Source organism: Anas platyrhynchos, chromosome 1, assembly GCF_047663525.1.
Source record: "Anas platyrhynchos isolate ZD024472 breed Pekin duck chromosome 1, IASCAAS_PekinDuck_T2T, whole genome shotgun sequence".
In the NCBI taxonomy this organism is placed as follows: Eukaryota; Metazoa; Chordata; class Aves; order Anseriformes; family Anatidae; genus Anas; species Anas platyrhynchos.
Window position 1 is genome coordinate 177,175,626 of NC_092587.1, and position 23,178 is coordinate 177,198,803.

General features: G+C 45.5%; 1 protein-coding gene across 3 annotated transcripts; it reads left to right on the top strand.

Annotated features, from left to right (window-relative positions):
- The first annotated feature begins 13,201 nt into the window (after window positions 1–13,201).
- SLC25A30 (solute carrier family 25 member 30) lies at window positions 13,202–22,870 on the top strand. Of its 3 annotated transcripts, none has more exons than XM_005026214.6 (10): window positions 13,202–13,277; window positions 15,733–15,811; window positions 16,381–16,528; window positions 17,219–17,313; window positions 17,594–17,679; window positions 19,372–19,467; window positions 20,344–20,468; window positions 20,873–21,011; window positions 21,250–21,330; window positions 22,111–22,870. In XM_005026214.6, exons 2-10 carry the CDS (start codon window positions 15,748–15,750, stop codon window positions 22,150–22,152), a joined length of 876 nt encoding a protein of 291 aa, XP_005026271.1. In that variant the 5' UTR covers window positions 13,202–13,277; window positions 15,733–15,747; the 3' UTR covers window positions 22,153–22,870. The 3 variants fall into 3 exon arrangements, with proteins under 3 accessions (XP_005026271.1, XP_005026269.1, XP_005026270.1); XM_005026212.6 differs by lacking the exon at window positions 13,202–13,277 and adding an exon at window positions 13,524–14,057; XM_005026213.6 differs by lacking the exon at window positions 13,202–13,277 and adding an exon at window positions 13,527–14,010.
- Window positions 22,871–23,178: the final 308 nt, after the last annotated feature.

Consider the following 23,178-nt stretch of genomic DNA (forward strand, 5'->3'; position numbering starts at 1 on the left):
CTTCTAAACCTGATTCAAACGCAGACAACTGTGAATAAATCCTGGGACTAATCCTGGTGATGTTTAAATTGCTGTAGGCTTTGCTGTGGTCTAACCCGGGTGGGCAGCTCAGCGCCACCCAGCCGCTCGCTCAGTCCTCCCCCAGCGGGAAGGGGAAGGTGGAAGGTGGAAGTGTGAGATCCTGTGGGTTGAGATAACGCCAGCTTACCGGGGAAAGCAAAAGCTGTGCGCACAAGCCGAGCAAAACAAGGCGTTGATTCACCGCTTCCCATCGGCAGGCAGGTGTTCAGCCACTTCCAGGCGAGCAGGGCTCATCATGTGGACCTGTTTCTTGAGAAGACAAATGCCGCCTCTCCAAACACCCTCCCTTCCTCCTGTCCTCCATCTTCTATCGCTGGGTGTGCTGCCACATGGCATGGGATGGGACATCCCTTGGGCCAGTTTGGGCCAGCTGCCCTGGCTGTGTCCCCTCCCAGCTCCTGGGGCACCCCAACCTCCCTGCGGATTAGAAAATGCATTAAAAAACATTTTTTTATATATTTTTTTTCCAGAAAACAGCATTGTTTGAAGAAAACTTTAGTGTTCCTCACGTGCTTTCTGTGTAGACACCTCACACATGGAGCCAGGGTTAACACATTTCAAAGCAGTTGTTGAAGAAGTCAGTCCCTCTGCAGCAGGGGGCATTTTAGATGCTGATTGACATCTAAAATGACATGCCAGGTTTTCCCGACAGTGCATCTCATCTCTGGAGACGTGTAAATCCCCAGAGGCTGGCAAATTCCTGTGTTTTTATAGATAAGCCTTTGAATATCGCTTGAGCAGGATTTTCTAGGCAGGTTCCTGCAGAGTTGTGCGAGAAGCCTCTTGCATGGAAGATGCATCTCAGCTACTCATGAATTTCTGCAGTGCTACTCAATTCCACTAAACATAAGCATCTGGATATGGTTGTGCTCAGCTAATTACTTGTGCCTTGGATTAAAATGGCAGACGACAGCTGCTACTTTGCTGTTCTTTCTCTAAGCAAGCAGTACGCTTTCAGCCCGTCGTGGCGACTTGCCTTGAATGGTCTGGAAAGCGAGGAGATCCTGCCCACAACTGAGCCTCCTGCAAGGTGCAGTGTGTTAATAAATGAGATGTGAGGCTGAGGAAGAGAGGTGAAGCTGCACAGTGTGTTCTAACCTTTAAGGAGGCTGTGAAAATCACGTAGGAATAATAACGTTTTGTATCCACTACTGGATGTGGGGAGAGGGCCCTGAAATGTGTATGGCCTGGTGGAGAAAAACTGAAGGATTGAAGACTAACCAACACAAGACAAGCCAGGCAGTCACCATGGTTCTTTATGTAGGGTTTACACTAGGCTTGATAGGATATTCTTGGTTCCCCAGGACCTGATGTCAATACCCTGGACCACCAGCCCCTGCCCCCGTGAGGCCACAGCAGGGCCGAGCTCCAGCTCCCCACAGCCCTGCCCTGCCCAGCCATGGCCCCACCGTGCCAGGCCCACGTCCAGGCCTTGGCTCATTCCCCAGGGAGGTGCCTGTGGTGCCCCCCTTCAGTCCCTGTCAGTCATTGGGAACTTCTGGATTTCAAACCAAAATTTGTAACCTGGAGCTCCCTTGAGAGCATACTAAGCCAGAATCCCAGACCACAAGACAGGCACTGGGAAGAGTTGTGCTGACTGTGAGTGTAGTTTGTCTGGTTCAATGTACTCACAGTGGAATATGGATTAGATAGATAAGGGATTGGATAGATAAAGGATTAGATGGATAAAGGCTCCACTTTTCAGAATGCTAGAAAGGTCTGTTAGCAATCCCACCTGCACTCAGAAGCAGTGCAGATGTCCATTTGACTAGAACTATGTTAGAAAACCCCAATTCTGCTCCTGGACCTTGGCTGATTTTGACACATTGGACAAACGGCCTGGATAGGCAGAAGACACTTTATCAAGACCTTCAGGGCAATTTTCTAAAGGAAAATCCATTGAGGGCTTTTAAACACAGAACATGAGGTTGAGACAGGCTGTGAGCCACACGCTGTGGGGGTGTGCTGGGGGAAGTGCTGCGTTATCCTGGCCCTGGCCCTCTGCTCCTCCCCAGCCTTCCACCACTGGCAAATGCCAGGGGACAGCGAACAGATGCTGCACCAGAGGGATCTCGGTTTGCCTCCGTATGGCTCCTCTGGTGTCATGTTCCTGAGCGCAGAGCAGGAACAATCAAGTGCAGCCACAGGACAGAGAACTGGGCAGTTCCAGGACTGTCAGTAGAAAGGCAAGGACTCAACAGCACTCCCTGTCCCTGCAGGCTTCTGAGGATAGGCTAGACTAGAAACTGCCCGAGGTGAGATCAGGAAGCATGTCAGATCCATCATGAATGCAGATAATATCCGATCCTGCCCTGCAACAGAGAGACAGCCTGCCCCCAGGTCCTGTCTAGCCCTATTCTGTGTGGCACGATGAGTCTTAGATGAGCCGTGTGCTGTCATTTACACCTGTTTAGTATGGTTACACAATGGGGATAAAAATAATTCCCTCATATTCCTATTCAGAATGGACAAGAGGGTTTGGAAAATGTTGGCAGAGAGGAGTGTGCTCATTGTCCTGCATGGAAAGATGGGTGTGTGTGGAAATTACGTGCACAGAGGGAGAAGTTTTCAGGTTCAGCAGTGCCCAAAGCTTTAATCCTGGTACAGTTCCATACTTTAGCCCTATTTGAATATAAAATTATACGGTCCTTTGACTCAGATTAGAGATATGTGGCAGAAAGGGCTCCTTCCACACCAAGCTGAAGGAAAAGGGGAGCTGTGATTTGACTGCTTGTGCTTGCAGTGGTCAGACTCTGCCCTGTCTGCATGCAGCGATCCCTAAGCTCACAGGAGTTTCACCCAAGGTCATGACTTCTATCTCCAGATGCGAACAGCTTTTTTTTTTTTCTTTTCTTTTTTTTTTTTTTTTCTGTCTAAGGCCAAATAACACCTCTGCCTACGCTGAATTGTGTCCTTGGTTAGCCAGCCCCGTTGGGAGGACTTCAACAAGCCTGTCCCCACTAGGTGTCTGTGTTTGCCCTCCAGATGCAAGGCTCCCTGCTTCTCGGGGTGCCTGTGATGTGCAGAGATATCCCACTAGGTGGCAGGACAGGAGCCGGAGGATGGCAGGCAGGGCACTCCTCACCCTGGGAGGAGGCCAAAGATTTTGCCACCTCATTCCCACATTACCTGGAATGCCCCAGGACCAAAGTAAGAAGAATTTAATCTTGGGCCAGTGACTGGTACCACATCTCTGGGCTCCTGGCCAGGTGGATGCTGCACACAAATAGCGGTCTCCCCAGATAATTAGTGTCCTCATGGGGTCTCTCGAGCTTTTAACCATTGGAGGGGCTAGTTCTGGCCTGTTAAAATCACCAGGTTGTGATTTAATGAAATGGAATTTGCTCCACAGGTATTTTCAAGCCTGAAATCGAGTTCTGCGAAATTTTAATTCATTCATTGTTATGAGGTGTGAATGCTAGGAGGATTCGTCAGTAGAAAAATAGAGTCTCTAACATGTTGTTGGTGTTGTTCCTAAAATTCCGACACTGAATTCACCAGCAGGCAATAAATAATATTAAAAATAAATAAATAAATAAAGGTGCATTATAAGTAAGTAAAAGGGTAGATTAACTTTTAGGTCTCTCCACTTTAAAATAGTGTAGAGGAAACCAGGGAAGAGGACTAAAAGACTGTGTTTTAGAAAGCAGCTTCTTAAACTTCAGTCCAATAACTTGAGTTCTTGATGCTTGTCAACTGCAAAAACAAACCTGCTGTTGTTTTCAGTGCCAGATCCCAAGACAGATTTATTATTTATTATTTTCTGATAAGGATTTTTTTTGTGTTCTCTATTCCCATGCCCTGTTAAAATCAAAAGGGGACCTGAATGAAAAAGGATATGTCTGAGGGTTAGGAGATAATGCCCAACCTCTGAGAGATTTGGGTTTGTTCTGGTTTATATCATTTTAGAAAGGCACAGAGACATTATGAAATGGGAAATGTTGATGGAAGGATGGCAGAAGAAGCTCTTTGCAAACTGTCCCCCACAGATGTGCTCTAACAAAACAAGGGTTTATCTGTTTATCTGTGAGATAATCTCAGGCACGTCCAGGCTGGGGGAGGAAGAGACCTTGAGAGGGGTCAATTGGGCAGTCTTCTTGCTTCAGGGGGATTAGTCAGACATGCACCACTCTGGAGAGATGTTTTGTCTACGTGTTTTTTTCAGGTCTCCTGATGATGGAAATTTCCATGCTCAACAGCACAAACATCCACTGGAAAAGGGGCTGGCGGCTGGGTCCTCCCATTCCCCTGCTAGTGTTGGAGATACAGGCTGCATCACCACCTGTCCTGAAGTGGATTTAGGCTTCTGTCTGATGCTCAGATCCTGATGGAGCTCAGCCAGCCTGGACACATCTGCACAGTTTCCATATTTACCTGAAAATTTGCTGTATTTTTTGTCAGCAGTTTGCCACAGGATGGACCAGGATGTCCCCCCCTCTTTGGTTCCTTCTCTGGGCCCACGGGCACATGGAAGCCCATCTGCAGGGTCATGATACTGCAGGTAGAGAGGACATCCCATGTGCTTCTACCAAGAAGTTTTACGTATAAAAATCTTGTACACAGAGTAAATTTATATATATATTCATTTATATATGCACACACAGGTCGTGTGCTCACATATCAAAAGGTATGTGGAGTTCTGGCTTCCCTATGTCAAAAAGGGTGTGATGAAAGTAGCAACAGTACCAGAAGAGAGGCAAGGAGTAAAATAATTAACTAGAACAGGGCATAACACCTTTAAAAAAGGGTGTGATGGGGGTCCTTGAAATTAAAAGTGGCATGGAGAAAGTTACAAAGGGCCAGTTATTCACCGCTTCTGCATAGAGGAGCTGCGGGAGCATGGAGAGGATTGTGAGGCGACAGGCTCAGGCCAGCCAGAAGAAGGTCACCTTCACCCAGGGTGTGGTTATGCTGTGGAAACTACTGCTCCCGGGCGCTGTGGTTATTGCAAAAGCAATTAGAGAGAGTCACAGAGCTCTTCCATGGAGAGTTAAGGCCTGGGGCCTACAGAGGCCACTGAATTACGGCCTACAAGGACCCCGATAAATGCTACCACCGTAAAGGAGCAGCAAAGAGGATGAGGGAGGTGAGGATGAGGGAGAATAAGGACATGAGAAGTGCAGGGAATCGTCTCTGGCCACCTGCGTGGCCTGAGATCACCCTCGGCGAGCTGTGGTGCCGTGCTGAGGTGAGGGGGGGACACCTCTGCCGCTCTGCCTCGCCAGCTCCCAGCTATGCTGACCGCGTTGGCGGCTGCCCTGAGGACTTTCCATCGGCTGCTTTTGCTGTCTCACAGCTCTGACCTGCTTCTGACATTTGAGGGAGCAAGCAAGCCCTCCTGTGTGTCAGGTGCACCGGCCGCCACCAGCTTCCTTGCTGTTTAATTAAAGTGGCCGAGAGCCTGGCCAAGGCGGTGTTGGATATCCCTGGGCAAGCGAAGGATTGCAGGGGTGCTGTGAGGTCAGGCTGCTTTGTTTGAGCCCTGCCAAGAAATCATAGCAATCCTTCACAGACTTTTGGGCAGCCACAGGCCCCCTCCGACTGGATTATTTTTGAGTTCCTCCCTAATGTTGTCTACCCCTGTGTTCTTTTACAGTCCCCACCTGGATCATCCTGACACACACGCACACCTCACCCCACATACATTTACGTGTGTGCAGGTAAAATGTGGTCCACCAGAGGTAGAAAATCCATGTATCCACACCCAAACTCAGCACACACATTTCTCTGCTGTAAATGAAACCCGCTGGGGCCGTGCTGCACGCGGTAGCTGCTGTGTTTTGTTTTTTATTTTCCTCTCTTTTTCCTAAAAGCTTATGCTGTCCTTCAGCTGTGAAAAACTCAGCAGAGCATAGCCCTGGGAGGCCACAAAGTCATCCCCGTGTACCCAAATGGGTGCCCACAGCCGCTCGGCCCCGTGCCTGCAGCCAGCACATCGCCCCTCTGCCTCGGATTCCCCATGTGTGAAATGAGGCCGGTAATGTTTATCCACCCACTGCGAGGGCTGATAGGACAAATCATCATCACTCCGTGGGGACAGGGAAGCAGGAAGAAATCCCGTTGAAATAATTAATATATACAGGAGAAAAGAGAGGCCCGGGGGCGTACGCTCTTCGAGCACAAAGCAAGCTCTTCTCCACCAGGAACGGCATGAATATGGAAAGCACACACCAGATGCAGCGTGCCGCACATCAGATGCATGTAAATTATTCCCATCGTCTTTTTGGTGTATTTAGGTTTCGTGCTTAACATCCCAGAGAGGATCAGCAGGGCTGCTTTTGGTCACAGTGGGCACTGCAGGCACACAGGGTGGAGCTGCCCGGAGCCGTGGTCGACCCCAGGAGCACCAGACCCGCTCTGCTTTCAGGCTCAGAAGAGCTCCTCCGTGGCAAGGCAAAGGGCTTGAGTCACGGCCAGGCTCTTCAGAGCGACGGCACAGGAATGAGGGCTGGTTTTCTTCCCGCTAATCTGTTTGTTATCTGCTCCTTTGGATCCCCCCGCTGGTGGTCAGCGCTATTTAGAGACTTGGCTGTTATCCAAGTCCTGCGCTCACATGCTTCATGTAAGAGATGCTGGCAGAAAAAAAAAAAAAAGAAAGAAAAAGCAAATTCTCTGTTGGTTCCTCTGCTGCTGAACACACAAAAAAAAACATCTCGTGTTTTTTTTTCATGCACCTTCCACTTAAATGGAAGCTACCTCCCTCAGGGTCAGCTTCTCCACTGGAACGACCTGACTGCTCCTGGTGCCACGTGGCAGTACTGACACAGCTGCCTGTACACAGCCAGTGATTTTTATTTTATTTATTTATTTATTTTAGGGTTTCACATGAAAAGCACCCCCCCAAAGATGGCATCTTTTGATTGTCCTTCACTGAGAGGTTGGATGTTAGGAAGAACTTCTTTACCGAGAGGGTTGTGAGGCGTTGGAATGGGCTGCCCAGGGAAGTGGTGGAGTCACCATCCCTGGAGGTCTTTAAAAGACGTTTAGATGTAGAGCTGAGTGATATGATTTAGTGGAGGACTTGTTAGTGTCAGGTCAGAGGCTGGACTCGGTGATCTTGGGGGTCTCTTCCAACCTGGATGATGCTGTGACTCTGTGAAAGTGAAGGGCCATGAAAGTTCTTCATCACTTCCCTGATTTCTGCTGATATTCTCTGTGCCTGAAAACAACCATGGCAGCCAGCAGGCATACTGACCTCACCTGCTTATTCATTCACAGCCTCTACTTTGGTTTAACACAGTTGTGATGAATTATTACATTTTTCCACAGGCAGGGAAACAAAAATAGAAAGATCACAGTTATTCAAGGATAATAAGAACGTGAACTGCTACCGTGATGAAATTTATCAGGGGTGCTGTTGCAGGAGTTAAACCTTCAGAGAGCTGCAGTGTTTTCACAGTGTGGCATGTGGCCTTGCATAACTAACATTCAAAAGGTTAATCCCAAAAGAGAAGGCTGAAAAGAGGGCTGGGTTTTGGGCTGCCAGCTGGGAAGTCCCACATCTCAGCCCTGCTGGAGCTGCTTTCTGGGGGGTTCAGGGCTAAGCTCGTAAATCTGTAGTTAGGAAATAAAGTAATTTTCCTCTGCTTGGAGGTGGTAGGAGCTTCTTGTGCTTTTCAGGTCTTGCTCTTGGCACTGAATCCGCCCTTCCTTCTTTTGGTTTCAGTCCCTTTATTCATCAAATGTGCCTGTGGGCAGCAACTTTGACCACACATTGCCCCGGAGACTCACTGCTGGCAGCTCAGAGGCGCTGTGTATCGGATGAGATCTCCCTAAAGCCTCGAGGCAGAAGGCTGAGCACTGCCAAGCGTGTCAGACGCTCCTCCTTCATCCATGCCCAGGTGCAGAAACGTGAAGAGCAGCGGGCGCTGCTCCAGCCTCTTTGCACTATTCCTGAAATCTCAGTCATGGTCAGGGTTTTGAAGTCTTCAATCTTTTAATCTTTTGAAGACTTCGATCTTTTAATGCAAGTATCCAGTAGAAGCCTGAGAGAAAGAATGCTGAGGAGATGTGTTTTGTTTTCGTCTGGTGGGTGATACAGCAGTAATATTAAGGTGCTTTTATGATTTCCTGCTAGTTTTTCTATGCTTCTTCTGCAAGGTAGTGTATTTGGGCATTTTTAAGCTGAGCAAAAGGTCTGAATTATTACTCTGTTTGATCCCAGTTGTCACAACATGTTGGCTGATGCATCACCATTATTGCCATGGTTATTTTTAATTAATACATTGAATAGCTTAAATGTGGAATGAGTTTGTATTCCGTAGGCAAGGTTTATGCTAAAAACATGTGGCATTAATGTACAGCTGATACAAAACCCAGCACCACATTACCAAAAGTCACACTCCATTTGCTACGGGATCTGGTGCATTCCCTACAAGCATGAAAACAGCTTTAACTTGCACAACTCGTTGCAGCTTTCTCGTGCTCACACTTTTATTTTGTAGGCGCTGTATTTACTTCTCTTTACGCTGCTTGCAGTCACCCAGACATGGAGCTATTAATGTAGTTACACAGACGTGAGGCAGAAAGCAAAAGGCTTACTTTTTAATGTGCCAGCACGGAGTGACCCACCGTCAGGTCACGGCGCTTGCACTGGCTCCTGCCTGTGCTTGGGAGAGGTCTCTGGGAGCCGGTTTTGGAACCTGGCACAAACTCGCTCTGTCATGTGCTACGCGGGGAAAAGTTCAAAGATGCAAATCTGGGCTGAAAACACAGGCAGCAGGAGCTGAGATGCAGTCCTTAAAGAGAGGGCTGATTGTTTATTTTTACCTGTCCCACGGATCTCCTGGCTGCCCTTTGGAGGCTGTGCCTTTTAAAGTTCATGGTTGGAAGCACCTCTTTCAGTGTGAAGTAGGTTGGGGAGTGGGGTGGAGAGTATCAGTGTCTGGGGACGTGGTGTTCAGCGGCGAGGAACATCTCAGGGAATGCTCCAGAAGGTTTTAGGATGGAGACATACAGGAGCCCACGTGGACCAATGCACTGGCATGAATACAACTGGCCAGGCTCTGCCATCAAACAGCCAAACCTCAACTCGAATCCACAGAGCAAACCCTCTGTGGGCTGTGTTTGAGCCTACGTCTCCGTATTTACAGCGCAGGACTCAGCGGTGGTGCAGCAGCGTGGCTTCAGGCTGGGTGTACACGAGGGAGGTGCAGCTGCCCTAAAAATTCATCTCCGTCTTCTGCAGCAGCTGCTGAAGTGTCAGTGCACGTGAAATATTTTAATATTACCATTTCTAAAACAGTATTTGAATATCCTTGGTTTAGGATGAGTGGTGGTCAGCATCCGGGCAAAAAGCTTTCCCTGTTTTCACTCCCGAAACTTCTGCCCTGAGAACTTCACAAACTAATAATCAGCTTCCTGCCTGATTATTAAGAAATTATTAAGAAACAGTTATTGTAATGAAAGCTCTGACTTGCCAGGTGTTCTTGCAGTACGCTCCTCACAAGGCTAAGAGAGATCAGCTAAAACTAGGTACGTTTAATGAGCCTTTTGTTCGTTAGCATTTACATTGCCTGTTGTTGCAGTGCATTTGATGCTGCTGAAGTGGGAAAAAAAAGGAGAAAGCAGCAAATGATAGCAAGAAGGCTGAGGGTCTGATCCCATCACCACTGGCCAGCAAATGCTAAAAAAAACTTCAAACCTGTCAAATGTGCTCCATTGCTAAAACCATTGTGAGAGAGCATGGGATGGGAAAAAAAATGTTGTGGCCTGCCTGGACAATTGTTTTCCAGGCAGCTCATGTGTTTTGCAGTGGGTTTAGAAGAATCAGGAAGGAAAGAAGCGATTCAGCCCAGCTTTCTGAGTTAACTTTTGACCAAGAATGTTGTTCATGAGGATGCCAAATGCTCTTGTCGTTTCTAAGGCAAGACACCAAAACAAAAACCCGTGGCACAGACAGAAGGGCTTTGACTGTAAGAGCCCCAATTCAGATTTCTGCTGCCACGAGAAGTGCTGCACTGATGCCAGCGTGCCGAGGTGCTAATGCTGTCCTCTTGCAGCACGTGAAGGAAGTTTTGCAGGTCTCGCTGCTGTCTTTTATTACCCTCCATAGGGAATCACAGTGCTGCTGCAGGAGCTACGATGTTTTAAGTAAGCTCTTTGAACCATTTCTGGGCGGCGATCCAGAAGGCAGTGTCTGACTGAGCTTGTAAATCTTTTCAGGCACAACTAACCTGCTACTTGACACCCTTTGAATGTAGGGGTGTTAGCATTTAGATCAGAAGAGGCTGGCACATAGGAATGTGTGGCATGGTCAGATGAGAGGGCAGCTCGGTCTGCGAGCCGTCTCCTTCTGCGGTGGTGACGCAGGCAGGGCTTAAACAAAGATCTTTTTTGCTGATTAGAGACTTGCTGAGCTAATTGAACGAGCTCTGTTCAGATAAACCAGATGGAGCTGCAGGAGGCTGCACCCCACCGAAGCTTTTCCCCACCACCTGCTCTTTAACCAAACCATTTTAATGCCTGTGCTATGTGCCAGACAGTACGGAGAGGATAAGATCATCTATACTGTGCACTACCTGCATCAGTCTACCTGCCTCTCAGGTAGAGATTGCAATTTAAGATATAAAATAATAAAAGCCGTGGATATACATCTTTTGGAACCATATAAAAACCCTAATGTATTAAACTACAATATCTCCAATCCAGGGGGAAACACATAACCTATTGCTAAGTCCTGCAGCCTGACGGGTGGCTGTGCTGAATCTCCTGAGGTGTGTCTACATGGTGCTGTGGCCCTCTAAGGTCCCTCAGGAGCTCCTCTAAGATGTCCAGCTCAGCCTCCAGCCACTTTCCTGGCTGTATTTTGGGTCTCAGACTGCAAAAGAAGTCTACCACCACTGAAAGCTCCTGCACAATGTATGCATGCCTGTTCCCCTCATGTCTCCTGACATAGCCTTCATTTGCATTACCCAAAGACTTTAGCTGAGGTTTTAAACCTGCTCCAGCTGGTAGCCTACAGGCTGCAAGCTGGCTCTGCCTCGTTTGCAGTCGCTGCTCTCACCTTGAAGATGGTTGGAAAATGTTAAGCATTGCGTTAAGTCTGGTGGTTAATGCAACCTCCTGCCCAGCCAGGAGGCCAGAGGTATCAGGACGTGGCTTTAAAGGCAGGATGCACACTGCAGCCCCTCAAACTTTTTCCTTTTTTTTTGTTCTCTGCCAGGCACCTGCAGCTAAGTCCTGTGAGCTGCTGAGTCAGTCTTAATAGCGAGATGCTTCCAAAAAGGGTGAACTCAGTGCAGGTCATGCACTCCTGCTGCTTCTGTTACACTGGCTCCGGTGCCAATTTCAAGGCAAGTCAGGTCCGTCAGCTGGCAAAAGGCATAAACTTAGAGAGTTGCATCTGCTCACGTATCAGACCAGAGCCATCTCTGGTATGAGCATAGGGTCAGGACTGTGTCTGGGAACAATGGCTGAAGAAGGATAGTGAGGCTCTTTTGTACCCTTTAAAGTTCAGTAACAGCACTGAAAGTTTGAAGTTTTCCTCCATATGCATTTCTGCAGCCTAAATCCGGTACTGGGATGGACTTGGCTTGGGGTCATCTGTCCCCACATCTTTCTGTCTATTGTCTTATATGAGTAGTTATTTCTGTTTTTGCAGAATTACTTCAGCTGCAACCCTGCTTTCACAGGACTGTCGAGAAATGGGTAAAAAGTGGCAGAAAACACACCATTTGTGCCACGTGTTCTGTGGCGTAGCACCGACTCCAGTGTCCTTCGTTCAGCATTAGATCATCTCCTCTTGTGCAAAAGGCTGGGCCAGGATCTGACACCATGTGATGCCTGGCTTTTCGTAGGGCACAGAAACGTGTTTGCTTTCCTTTCTATTACATCTGCTGACATTCAAGTTGGCAGCATTTCATCCAGCTGCTACCTGTTCAGCTGCGGTGCCGTGCTGGACAAAAGCTTCCGTGAAGCAATTGTGATTGATCTTTATTTGACAAACAGTCAGAGGACAGCAGCATTTCTCAGATCGCCCGCTGGAGTTGGAAAGCACTGGATAGTAGCGAGCAGACCTTCTGTCACACCTTCCTATTAGATAATCTTTAACACCTTTTCATTTGCTCATTCAAATACCGTCAAATCCAACCCTGTGACATACACGGGAATTATTATCTCTGTAGGGAGTCTCCGAACTGAAGAGAAATCAATCTCCTAGGACCTGCTGGATGATTGCAACACTTTCAGAAAATTTTGTCTGGATTACAGGTTTGCATTTACTAGAATTGCCTTGCTGGGAACTCATGCTGTATGACCTCTTCCACTGAAAGCCCAGAACTAGCCTCAGTCCCTCTACACATTAAAAGCAAGTTAACATGTTCCCGTTATATCCACAAAAACAGGACATGATAAAGACTTTTGGCTCCTGCCAATGCAAGAGCTCAAATCAGGTCATCAATATGTATTAATAAAAAGGCTGTGAAATAGCATTTACTGCTATTCCTGCTTTCACTTTCCTTTCTCCTTGAGCTCTGTCACTATGTCAGAAACTGTAAGATGGCATCCACGGTATGCCTGCATGACATACGTGAGAAGCTGGAGCACAACACCAGGATATTTAACATTATATATTTTTATGTATGCCAATAACACATCAAATATATATATATATATTTTCCCAACAAAGTCATTTGCTGTATGACTAAAGGCCAGATTAATTCCTTCTCAGTCAATGCTGTGGCAGGGCAGGGAGAACTTGACTTCCATGTGCCAGGTTTGCTTTCACCATGCAGCCAACGTGACGTGAGCAAAGCAAATGAGTTATCTGACTAATGGTTATGATTATGATTAAAAAAGAAACATAAAAATGTGTGAGGAAAATCAGGAGCAGTAAGCTTAGGGGCCTGGGAACCGGGAACCAACGGGTCAAACTGTAACACCTACACAGTCCTGCAGAAAAGAGCTGGCTTTTGGACAAAGGCACTGTAAGAGTGGGTGACCAGTGGCACACAGGGATCGTTCAGAGCCATGTGAAGAGATGCTGAGCACCAAAGTCAACTGCTGATATGGCCCTGATGTCAGGCTCGAGGCAGCTCGCCAAGATCGTTCTGCTGGCGGCTGATAAAGGCGTTACGTATCTTGTAGCATGAACTGGGCTGAAAAGGCAGGGAAAGAGGTGATTCAGAGGACCCATCCAAAAGTCGGTGAAAGCAACATGAGGTGGCCTGAATTCCCTTTTATCTGGAATTACGTGGGTGAGTACTAATGGGAACTGAAGAAACGCGGCCAGGTGCAAGCTGCAATGCCTGAGTGCCTGAGCAGGACCCGCTTCACATATTCGAGATAATAAAAACCGGCTGCCTGCAGAAGGAGCTGACTGAAACCCCAGGGACAAATTAAGGTCAAACTGGAAGCCAAGCCTTTCTTAAAACGAGGCAGCAGCCTGTGAAGTCTGAACACAGCACCCTACCGCTCCGTGTGGTGCCCCCAACCCCAGCTCCCTCAGGGCCACCCCAGCACGGGGCGGGGGGGATCCTATGGGCAGGATCCTCCTCTGGAGGCCGTGAGGAGAGGCTGGGGATGGGGACAAGGCTCCCACAGGGCAGCCTGCCCCACATGGCCCCTTTAATGTCCCCCTCCTGCTGTCCCCGGGAGGCGGGGAAGGGGGCACGGCTTGGGGCGGGCGGCAGCCTCCAGAGGCCGCCCGCTGGCGGGGCAGTCGCAGCGTGAGGGCGGCAGGAGCACGGGCTTTGGGTTTTTTTTCGCCCTCTTCGTGTCTCTTAATCATCGACCCGGCGGCTTTGGCAGAGGCTGTGTGGGGGAATCTCCCCGTTCCCAGCCTGCTGGGGACGGCAACACCGCCCTCGGCACCTCAGCTCTTCCGCGGGGGGCTAAGAGTGACTCCTTGAGCCGCGCATTTATTTTTATTTTTTTTTGGGGGGAAAAACCGAAGAATCCGCTGCGTTTGGAGGCTGAGAGGACGCTTAGGTACTTCGCCATTGATGCATCCGACGTGGATATTTTGGAGAGGCTTAGTACGTTTCTGAGCAGTGCCGGGAAGAAATTCTGACTAAACGAGCAAGAATTGGGAAAATGAGAGAGCTGCGGCGATAGGGCTCGGTGATATCTGTCTGTTTGGTCGTGTGTCTCGAGATAAGCTCTGCTCTCTGCTTTAATTCCTTCCCATACTGCTGGGCGAAGATCTGAGAGGCTGAAATAATCCCAAGTTGGAGGAGAGTGGTGCGGCGAGCCCCTGAGGGGCACGGGACCCTACTATGTCTGTAGGGTCTCGGCTCTGTCAAGGGAGCAGCACGCTGTGGGGTTTCTGGGGTCGGGTATCCTATGTGTGTATCAGTAATAAAGCCAGTGTTAGTGAGTCTGTGTGTAAATTAAATCCTATTTGGCGGGGCTTGCACGTTTCTGCGTTGTGTGATTCCAGTGGGCTAACACAGAAACTGAGGAGCCTTCATTGCTTGGGCAGGTTGAAATACGATGGAGGCAGAAGTCAGGCTATATTTTGGCTTTATATCAGTTAAATTATATCTGTTGTAAGTAAAAAATTTGTCTTGGTGTGTTGAGGGTGGGGGGAAGTTAACTGCTGTCTTTAATTTTGGCAGTGCAGCCTTAAAGCGAAGGTTGTGTCTGTGGCTGGTGGTGGGGAAGCAAAACTTGGTTTTGTTTTAATGAAGCAAAGATCCTCCGATCCCGATGGCAGGACTGGGGGCTGTGAGGAGCTTGGAGCTGGATTTGCTCCTTCTCTGGCACCGTGTCATGCATTCCTGTGGCTGTGGCGCTTTCATGCTGAGGTGCTGGTGGTTCATTTCCGAACTGTTTCTGACAAAATAGTGGGTGCCCTTCCTTGCTTGTGTTTCATTCTTACATCAGCTCTGTGCATTGCAGAGGCCTGAGGAGTAAGCTGGATTACCCTGGGTTTGGTGGCAGAGTATTTGCTTGGACTTCTATGGTTTGAGTTCCTTTGTGCCTCTTTTGGTGTGTCGTGTCAGAAGAGCGAACACCCAGGTAACTTCCTCGTGAAGGAAAGATGAGAAAAGGAAAACCAGGGCTGCAGTAACCACTCATCTATGTTCGGTACCTGCAGCTTGCGCTAACTTCATTTGCACGCTGGATTAGCAGCATATCTAGAGGGAGGAAGTGGCCCAAAGCAAGTTCATCTTTCTGCCTGGTTTTGCACTGCTTCCTGATAACATTAGCAAGAAGGAGCCTTGTAAGCTGGTAGCAGAAACAGGCCTTAACAGAAGCAAAATGCCTCCATATCTTCTGCCTAAGCCTACCAGGTCATGCTAATGTTGATAACATCGGGAAAAAGGGGAGAGAAGTTTAATAGTGACCGTGTTCAAATGCCATTTGATGTCAGATGTAGTCAAACTAGTTTGGCTTGGTGAGAACCACTGGAGGTGCTTTGCTGCAGTGCTCCTTGAAATCCTGCCCGAGGGACAGACTGCTTTCCTCCTGTATGATGGGGGTAATGGTTGTCCAAATACGCAGTGGAGACAGATTTGAACTCAGATGCCTTTAAGTGTTACTGCCTTGTGATTGTCAAAGGTATTAATTAAACATTTCTACCCTTAGCATGTTTGGAAGGTCCATCTTAAGAGGACAAGGCACAGCACTTTATTAAATGTTAACATATACATTCATGTAATGCTAGTTTTATTTGTAGAAGCTTTAAATCCTTGCTTTCTTTCACAGAAAGAAGAATCAATAATGTCAGCGCTGAACTGGAAGCCCTTTCTCTATGGAGGTTTAGCATCAATCACTGCAGAATGCGGTAAGCATTTCTGGAGCTGTCTACATGATTTCCTTAACTGAGATGGGTGCTTTTAATGTAAGCTTGGTTCCCAGGCTATTAATGACACAGTATTATAAGGTCTTTTGTAGGGTACAACACAGGAGTGTTGCTTTAATGCTGTGCGATGTGTTGCTCAGAATTTTGTTAAAATTTTAAAACTTCTGTCTGTAAATTCATATACCTGTCTTGTTTTAACGTGACCTTTGTCTTTGGATTCTGTTATTTGGTGTGTACAGATTTGGTCATAAGTATGCACAGCTTTTGTTTTGCTAGAGTAGATAAGCTTGTCATGTTGCCTGTAAACATAGTGAAGACAACAATTGGATAGGAAGCAGGCATGGCCTCTGACAAGCTGTCTAGAAGAAACAGAGTGATGTAGAATGAACTGCTTTAACAAAGTCCTGGTGAGAGACTGTATGCTTTTATTTTCAGGACTGTTTTTATATGTTCTGGTATTTAATAAAAGCTGCAGTTTCTTAGGACATGTTCTTTGTCTCCTTTGGTTAGGTAAGTCCTTGCTTAACTTTCTCTGAATTTCTCTCTTTAAGGTACTTTCCCAATTGATCTGACTAAAACACGTCTGCAGGTTCAAGGTCAAGTAAATGATGCTAAATATAAAGAGATCCGCTACCGTGGAATGATGCACGCCCTGGTCAGAATATGCAGAGAAGAAGGACTGAAAGCCTTATACTCTGGGTAAAACAAACTGACTTGTAGTATTAGCTTCTGAACGCTTTATTGCTGATTATAAACCCATAGTGGTTAAGCTCATGGGTTTCAGATTGACAGGTATTTAGAGAAAATGCAATGTTCTCCTCTGTGTGCAAGCAGAAAGCCCAAGCTTGGATTACTTCAGGCTTTGCACTCTGCAACAGCACTTGATGTTTCTAAAGAAAACAACCTACTTGAGAAATAATAGTGAAGCATAAAGTTCTTCTGTCCAATAACGCCACATTTTTTCCATCTATACAATGCTACTATAGTGGTTCAATCATGCAGCTGGAGAAAAATGGCCTTAACCTTTGTTAATTTATTTTTTCTGCTTTGCACATATATCAGTGTGCATGCTTCTCTTTAGAAGATGTAAGATGGGGGGGAAAGGTGTACTTTGCAGCTGTCTGGGACAAGTTTGCCAGCTATTTTAGAGATCCCAGGTTGAGGTATGCCTTCATTTATGTTCTTACAGTGTTTATTTAAAAAACAAACAAACAAAAAAACCCACCTTGCTTTGTCTGCAGTGAGTTTAAAGTATAGATTTAAATGAACAAACCTTTAATAGATGTCTTGTGTTCAGTCCCCTGCTTAAAAAAAAAAAAAAAAAAGTAGTTTGCTAATCAGTCTTTTTTCAATTTTGAGCATAAATATTATCATTACCTATTTTTACAGGATTGCACCTGCAATGCTACGGCAAGCTTCATACGGAACTATAAAAATAGGCACTTACCAGAGCTTAAAAAGAATGTTTGTTGAGCGTCCAGAAGGTGGGTGCTTTTTTCTTCCAGTTTAATTGAGGACTGTTTTACTTGAAGCTGGTTGTTTACCATTTGCAGTTTTACTGTAGAAGTTTGAAGAGGTCTTCTAAGAAGACATTCCTTGTGCCATTTAGAACAAAGTGAGCCAGCAAGGAAGTGGCAGTGCTGATTTTAAGGCTTTTGTAGTCAGCGCTCTTTCTGGCTAAAGTAGAGGTGGCATCATCCCGCCCGGATGCATCTTAAACTTTGTAAATCTGCAGCTAATCCCTTTTTCTTGTTTTTGGAATAGATGAAACCCTGATGATAAATGTTCTATGTGGCATCCTTTCGGGAGTAATTTCATCGTCTATTGCCAACCCTACAGATGTCTTAAAGGTAATTAATTATGCATTCTGTAGAGTTTGTCCTTATTTTCTTCTGTATTTTAATTGAGGAAATACAGAAGTTGATGAATACAAGATTTACTGTTTTGTAGCACCACTTGTTATAGTCTCTTATATCTTCAAAAAAATAAGTAAGGCTGTTAATTCTTTGAATCTCTTTCAGATCCACACGTATTATTTGGAAGTATGTACTGAGAAACTAATGGTTGGGGAGGTAGCTCAATGCATATTTTTTCTTGGGAGTGGGCTGGGGAGAGAATCATATAAGATGACTCTAATTTTCATGCTGTAGTGTTTATGTGGAAGCTCTCCTGTGCCTTTTATCAGTATGGGTTGATGCTTGGTAGCATTAAAAAAAAATAAAAAATTCTAGAGTGCAAAATAGGTAAGCATCAATTCAGAGGTAAGAGTTTCAGCATGTGAGTGCTGTTGTGCTATATTATTCCTGAAATCCCGTAGGAAAAGTTGTTTCTCTTAGAGGCTTTGCAATCCAGTGTCCTGTGGAAATAGTGCTGCCACATCATTCACTCAGAAGAGAATTTGTGAAAGCATCACCTCTAGAACCTGGTAACTTAATGGAAGATGGTCGAGGACTTCTTTTCCATGTACCTTAAGGGGTTGTTGGTATTTAAATTACAAAGGTATAGCATTTGAGTTAATGGATGCCTCTAATGAAAAATTAAGGCAATTCTTCAGGTAGTAGTTTTGAAGATATTCTTCTAAAACCACTAAAAACTGAACTAAATCCTTCATGGGGCTAGTGTGGTTATTTAGAGGCATTTCTAAATAACCAGCTTGTGGATGATCCTAAATGAGGCAGAGCTGTTAGAGAGTGCCCAAAGGAGGGCTATAAATGTGGTGAAGGGTCTAGAGGGCAAGGTGTATGAGAAAGGGCTGAGGTCCCTGGGTTTGCTCAGCCCTGAGCAGAGCAGGCTGAGGGGAGGCCTCATGGCGGCCTGCAGCTCCCTCACGAGGGGAGCGGAGGGGCAGGCGCTGAGCTCTGCTCTCTGGGGACAGCGACAGGACCCGAAGGAACGGCATGGAGCTGGGACAGGGGAGGGTCAGGCTGGGGGTTAGGGAAAGGGTCTGCACCCAGAGGGTGCTCGGGCACAGACTCCGCGGGTTTGATTTCTGGATGGTTCTATGTGGAGCCAAGTGTTGGACGTGATTATCCTTGTGGGTTCCTTCCAACTCAGGATGTTCTGTGATACAAGAACTTGGTTGTCACTGAACTTGTATTTGGTTGTTACTCTGCCAGTGTCCAAAGGACATTCTCAGAAATCCACAGGGTTGAAGAACATGGCTCCTAGTAGCTGAAATCTTAATCTTTTTAACCTTTCGTTTTAAGGTGCTCTTGTGAGAACACTGTAAAGGATATCCTGCAGAACCCAGCTGTCAGTCTAATCTAAATGGCGTAGTGTGCAAGTACAGAAATAGAAGTGACTTAATGCAGCTAAAAACTGCACCCCATAGTGATTCAAAATTAGCAGCTACATTTAGATGGCGAAGGTACTTGCAGAGATTGCATCATGGCAATGGTAATGTCAGCTGTTACCTTGTATGCAGAGAAATTGACTTTACTGTTTCAAAGATTATAATTTACCATGTTTGTAAAATTGTATTAAACTGTTACTGGTCTTCTGCTTGAAAAGCATTTTTCTCTTTCTCTTTCAAATAATCTCAGATCAGAATGCAAGCCCAGGGTAGTGTGATTCAAGGAGGAATGATGGGCAACTTTATACAGATCTACCAAACAGAAGGCACTAAAGGATTATGGAAGGCAAGTTTTATGAACTACTTCTTATCTTACTCAGGTGAATTTCATATATTTCTCTATTCTCTAACAAAATATAGGTAAGTCAGTAGCTAAGAAGTGTGTAGTTTGTGAGGACTACTTCACTGTTGGCATCTCGGTGCATTTTAACAGTGTTGCTGCAAGTATTGTATCCAAGCATTAGTCCAGTCTTATTTAAGAAAAAAAGTTAGGGTGACTGGCTCTAGCATTAGTTAAAGAATGCTCTGTAAAACACAATCTGTATGCTCTACTCTTTTTATTAAAAAAAAAAGCCAAAACAAAACTAAAAACAAACAAACAAACAAAACAACACACAGACATTTGGAATATTTGGAAGTGAAGATACTAATGAACATCTGCTGGAGCTCAGGAATTTGTGTACTCAGTCTTGAAGGTTCTGCTGGTTACTGTCAGTGACTACAGTAAGTGAAGGCTGTAAGAATGGACGATTGTTGTGAAACAGCTGGAAAATAGAAAAGATTTTGCAAAAATTTCATCATCTCCATGTTGCTTCTCTGTTCATGTTCATCACCTTGTCAGTTTTTCAGGTAGTGTTAAGGGGAGCTGCTATCACCTGGCTGTTGAGGTCTTAGTTGACAACTGATGTACAAATTTGGAGGTTAAGCAGAGAGATGGAGTAGCGTTAAGGAACGGAAATTAACATTCTATGTGGGCACGTGATTTAGCTATTAATTTGTATGTGCTCAAAAATACAGATATGTCTAAGACTTGCACTACTTAGTGCTTTGTGAGCATACAGTGTTGTAAATCCATTCATGGTGTGCTGCTTTGTAGTAGAGAAGCTAGGCCTGTCTGCTGGTGCATAAAAGTGAGTTATACTTTTTTTTTTCCCTCCTCTAGGGGGTGTCCCTGACAGCACAGAGAGCTGCTATTGTTGTTGGAGTGGAACTGCCGGTGTATGACCTTACCAAGAAGCACCTTATCATGTCTGGCTATATGGGAGACACAGTATATACTCACTTCCTGTAAGTTTTTATAATGAAAGCTGCTTGCATCACTCTCCTTTGGTTAGTTGTCGTTATGTGGAATGAAACTTCAGATTTTTCTCTTCTGAGAAGATAGGTATTCACCAATCCAATTCTATTTTATCAGTTGAGATGTGTTTGTACACCTTAGTGCAATAACACTTCAAATAGCGCATAATGTGGAAGCTAATTTTATTTAGGAATTGTTTTTAACCTTTCTCAAAGGTTCAAAATTCTGTACTATAGTAAATGAAAAGTGCTTTCCGTGTCTATTAGCTGATGTAGTTTTTAAGCATTAAAAACACTCATTGCTGCACTTTTTTTTTGGGGGGTAGGGGGTGGAGTGATTCTTGTGCTTCTTTAAACGTAGTAGGTGAACCTTTATTAAAACCTTCTTTTATTAGCTCCAGTTTTACGTGTGGGCTGGCTGGAGCCCTTGCATCCAACCCAGTTGATGTTGTGAGGACACGCATGATGAATGAGAGAAGCCAACGAAACGGGGCACACTCAAACTACAAGGGCACTCTGGATTGCTTGTTACAAGTAAGTAGCTTGTGTATCAGCTTAAGCAGAAACTGGTGCCCAAGCAATAATTCTGGTGTGGAAGTTGAAATTGTTCTAAGTTTCCCTAAAAACGAAAGCAAATCAAGATTACAGCACTCAGTATTGCAGATTCCCTGTAGCTGACATGATGTCTGGATTTCTCTCGCTAGTAGAGTTCTGTAAATGTGTTCTTGTTGTTTATGTGGCTATATTTATTTGTATTTTATATTTTTTTCAGACCTGGAAGAATGAGGGCTTTTTTGCTCTCTATAAAGGGTTTTGGCCAAACTGGCTAAGACTTGGTCCTTGGAATATCATTGTATCCTTTTAAAAGGTGTTCAGAAGAGATGAAATGAGCCGTACAGCAGCAGGTATTGACAGACAGTTCCAAATCTTTGTATGGAAGGTGTCATATCAGCATCATTTTTTATTAATGGAACATCATCTAGTTGCCCATTTCCTTAGTCAGCTGCTTCCAGTCAGGTCGCCTACGTGATGTGTTACACAGCGAATCTTATAAGATCCTGAAAACCCCTTTTCACTTACTCCCCCAATTTCCTATCTGTCCATTTCCTTAATTTGGAGCTTAGTTTGAAATCAAATGGAGCAGATGAGTTGGGAAGGGGGGTTGTTTCTGGACCTGAGGAAGCTGTAGGCAGCCTTCCATTTATCTTGGCCTAACACAAGTTCGTGTAGTTGTGCTTTAACGGTCAAGTGGTCAGAGCCCTGCCAAATGAGTTCCTAGTAACCATGCCACCATGCTCTTCCTATGAGCAAAGCTACTTAAAGCCAAGTAAAGAGCCTGAGGGCTCTCAGAGGGGTCCCCTGCCTCAGTTCTCTCTTGAAGATCTGTAGAAATAGGGCTGAGTAAACAATTGGCCTGGCCAGGCTTGAAGCATTCCTTTTACTGCAGTGTTCTGAAGCAGGTTGAATTATTCCACATAGAACTGCATGACGAAAATGATCAACCAGCACTACTACAAAGGAGGGAACTAAAAGGAAGTTTCCATATTTCAGCACATATGCTGCTATCCTTTAGTAGTGAAATAACCATTTTGCACTGAGTGAATGCAAAAGTTTTCCTTAATAATGGGTTCAGTTCTTCCTGACATACGAACAGCTGAAGAAATTAGACTTGTGACGTACTGAAGCCTGTACTGCATTCTTCTACCACGCTGTTTGAATGTAGAGCAACTTGTAAGTTATCTCGAGTATCTTCTCTTCTTCCTGCCTGAGATCATGACCAAAGGAAGAGGTCATCACAGGACTGTGGCCAGTCACCCAGAAGTGATGTCAAGGCTCCTGTACCATTGGCTTGCTCACATGATGAAGTGGATGACGTGCACTATTTTCTAGACTGAGCCAAATGGGATGGTATTCCTTTCCAGCTCTTGAAGTATTCCTGAATGTGAAGATCCCTAATGTCACTTTCGCTGTCGAGACCCAGATGCACAGTGTTTTATAAGTGTCAGAGGTTGAAAACAATTTTTATTTTTCTAAAGGAGGATAGGTACTACCAAAGCTTCGGGCTTTTACTGTTTTCAGAAGAGTACAATATTTGACTGCAATAGTTCAGTTCTTATTTAACTGCAAGTGCCATGAGATGTCTTTACAGCCTTCCATTTTACCTGCTGCAATACAAAATCTGCTTCTGATTTTATAGACTACCTGTGTTGCAAGTTCTGCTGAACTTGCTGGGAATAAACCAGCTTCACTGGCAGGTGGGGTTGCTACAGTTCTCGGTTGTGCGTAGTGTGAGGAGAGCTTTTTCCACTGTATCGTTCTTGGTTTTCAGAGTAAGTGGTTTCTGAACATATTCGTATGTAAACTTGAATTAGGAATGAAGTTCAGACAAGCCCGTGCTCATCTGCCTGTCCAGGGAGGACATTTCTTGTGTTGGGAAGAACTGCTTTGATCTATAACTGTGATGGGCAGTTACAAAGGTGGGAAAAAAAAGAAAGTAAGTTCTGTATTGAGCAGTTCAGGCCAAATAATGCAGGTGCCAATGTGAAAAGAAGAAAGGTAAGTCCAAGAAAGACTGCTTTCATTAGTTAAAGAAGTAAAAACAAACAAACAAAAAAAGCAACACCAACAACTAACAAAAAAAAAAATAAAATAGATTTTGACCCATCCTGGAAAAGAAAAAACAAAAAATCTGACAAATCTG

Bases quoted from the DNA above. Each gene is read 5' to 3' on its own strand.
- SLC25A30 (XM_005026212.6), top strand. From the start codon at position 14,025: ATGCATCCGACGTGGATATTTTGGAGAGGCTTA. The intron at 15,812-16,380 runs GTAAGCATTTCT...TCTCTCTTTAAG, and splicing joins ATCAATCACTGCAGAATGCG to GTACTTTCCCAATTGATCTG. The intron at 21,331-22,110 runs GTATCCTTTTAA...TAATGGGTTCAG, and splicing joins TTGGTCCTTGGAATATCATT to TTCTTCCTGACATACGAACA.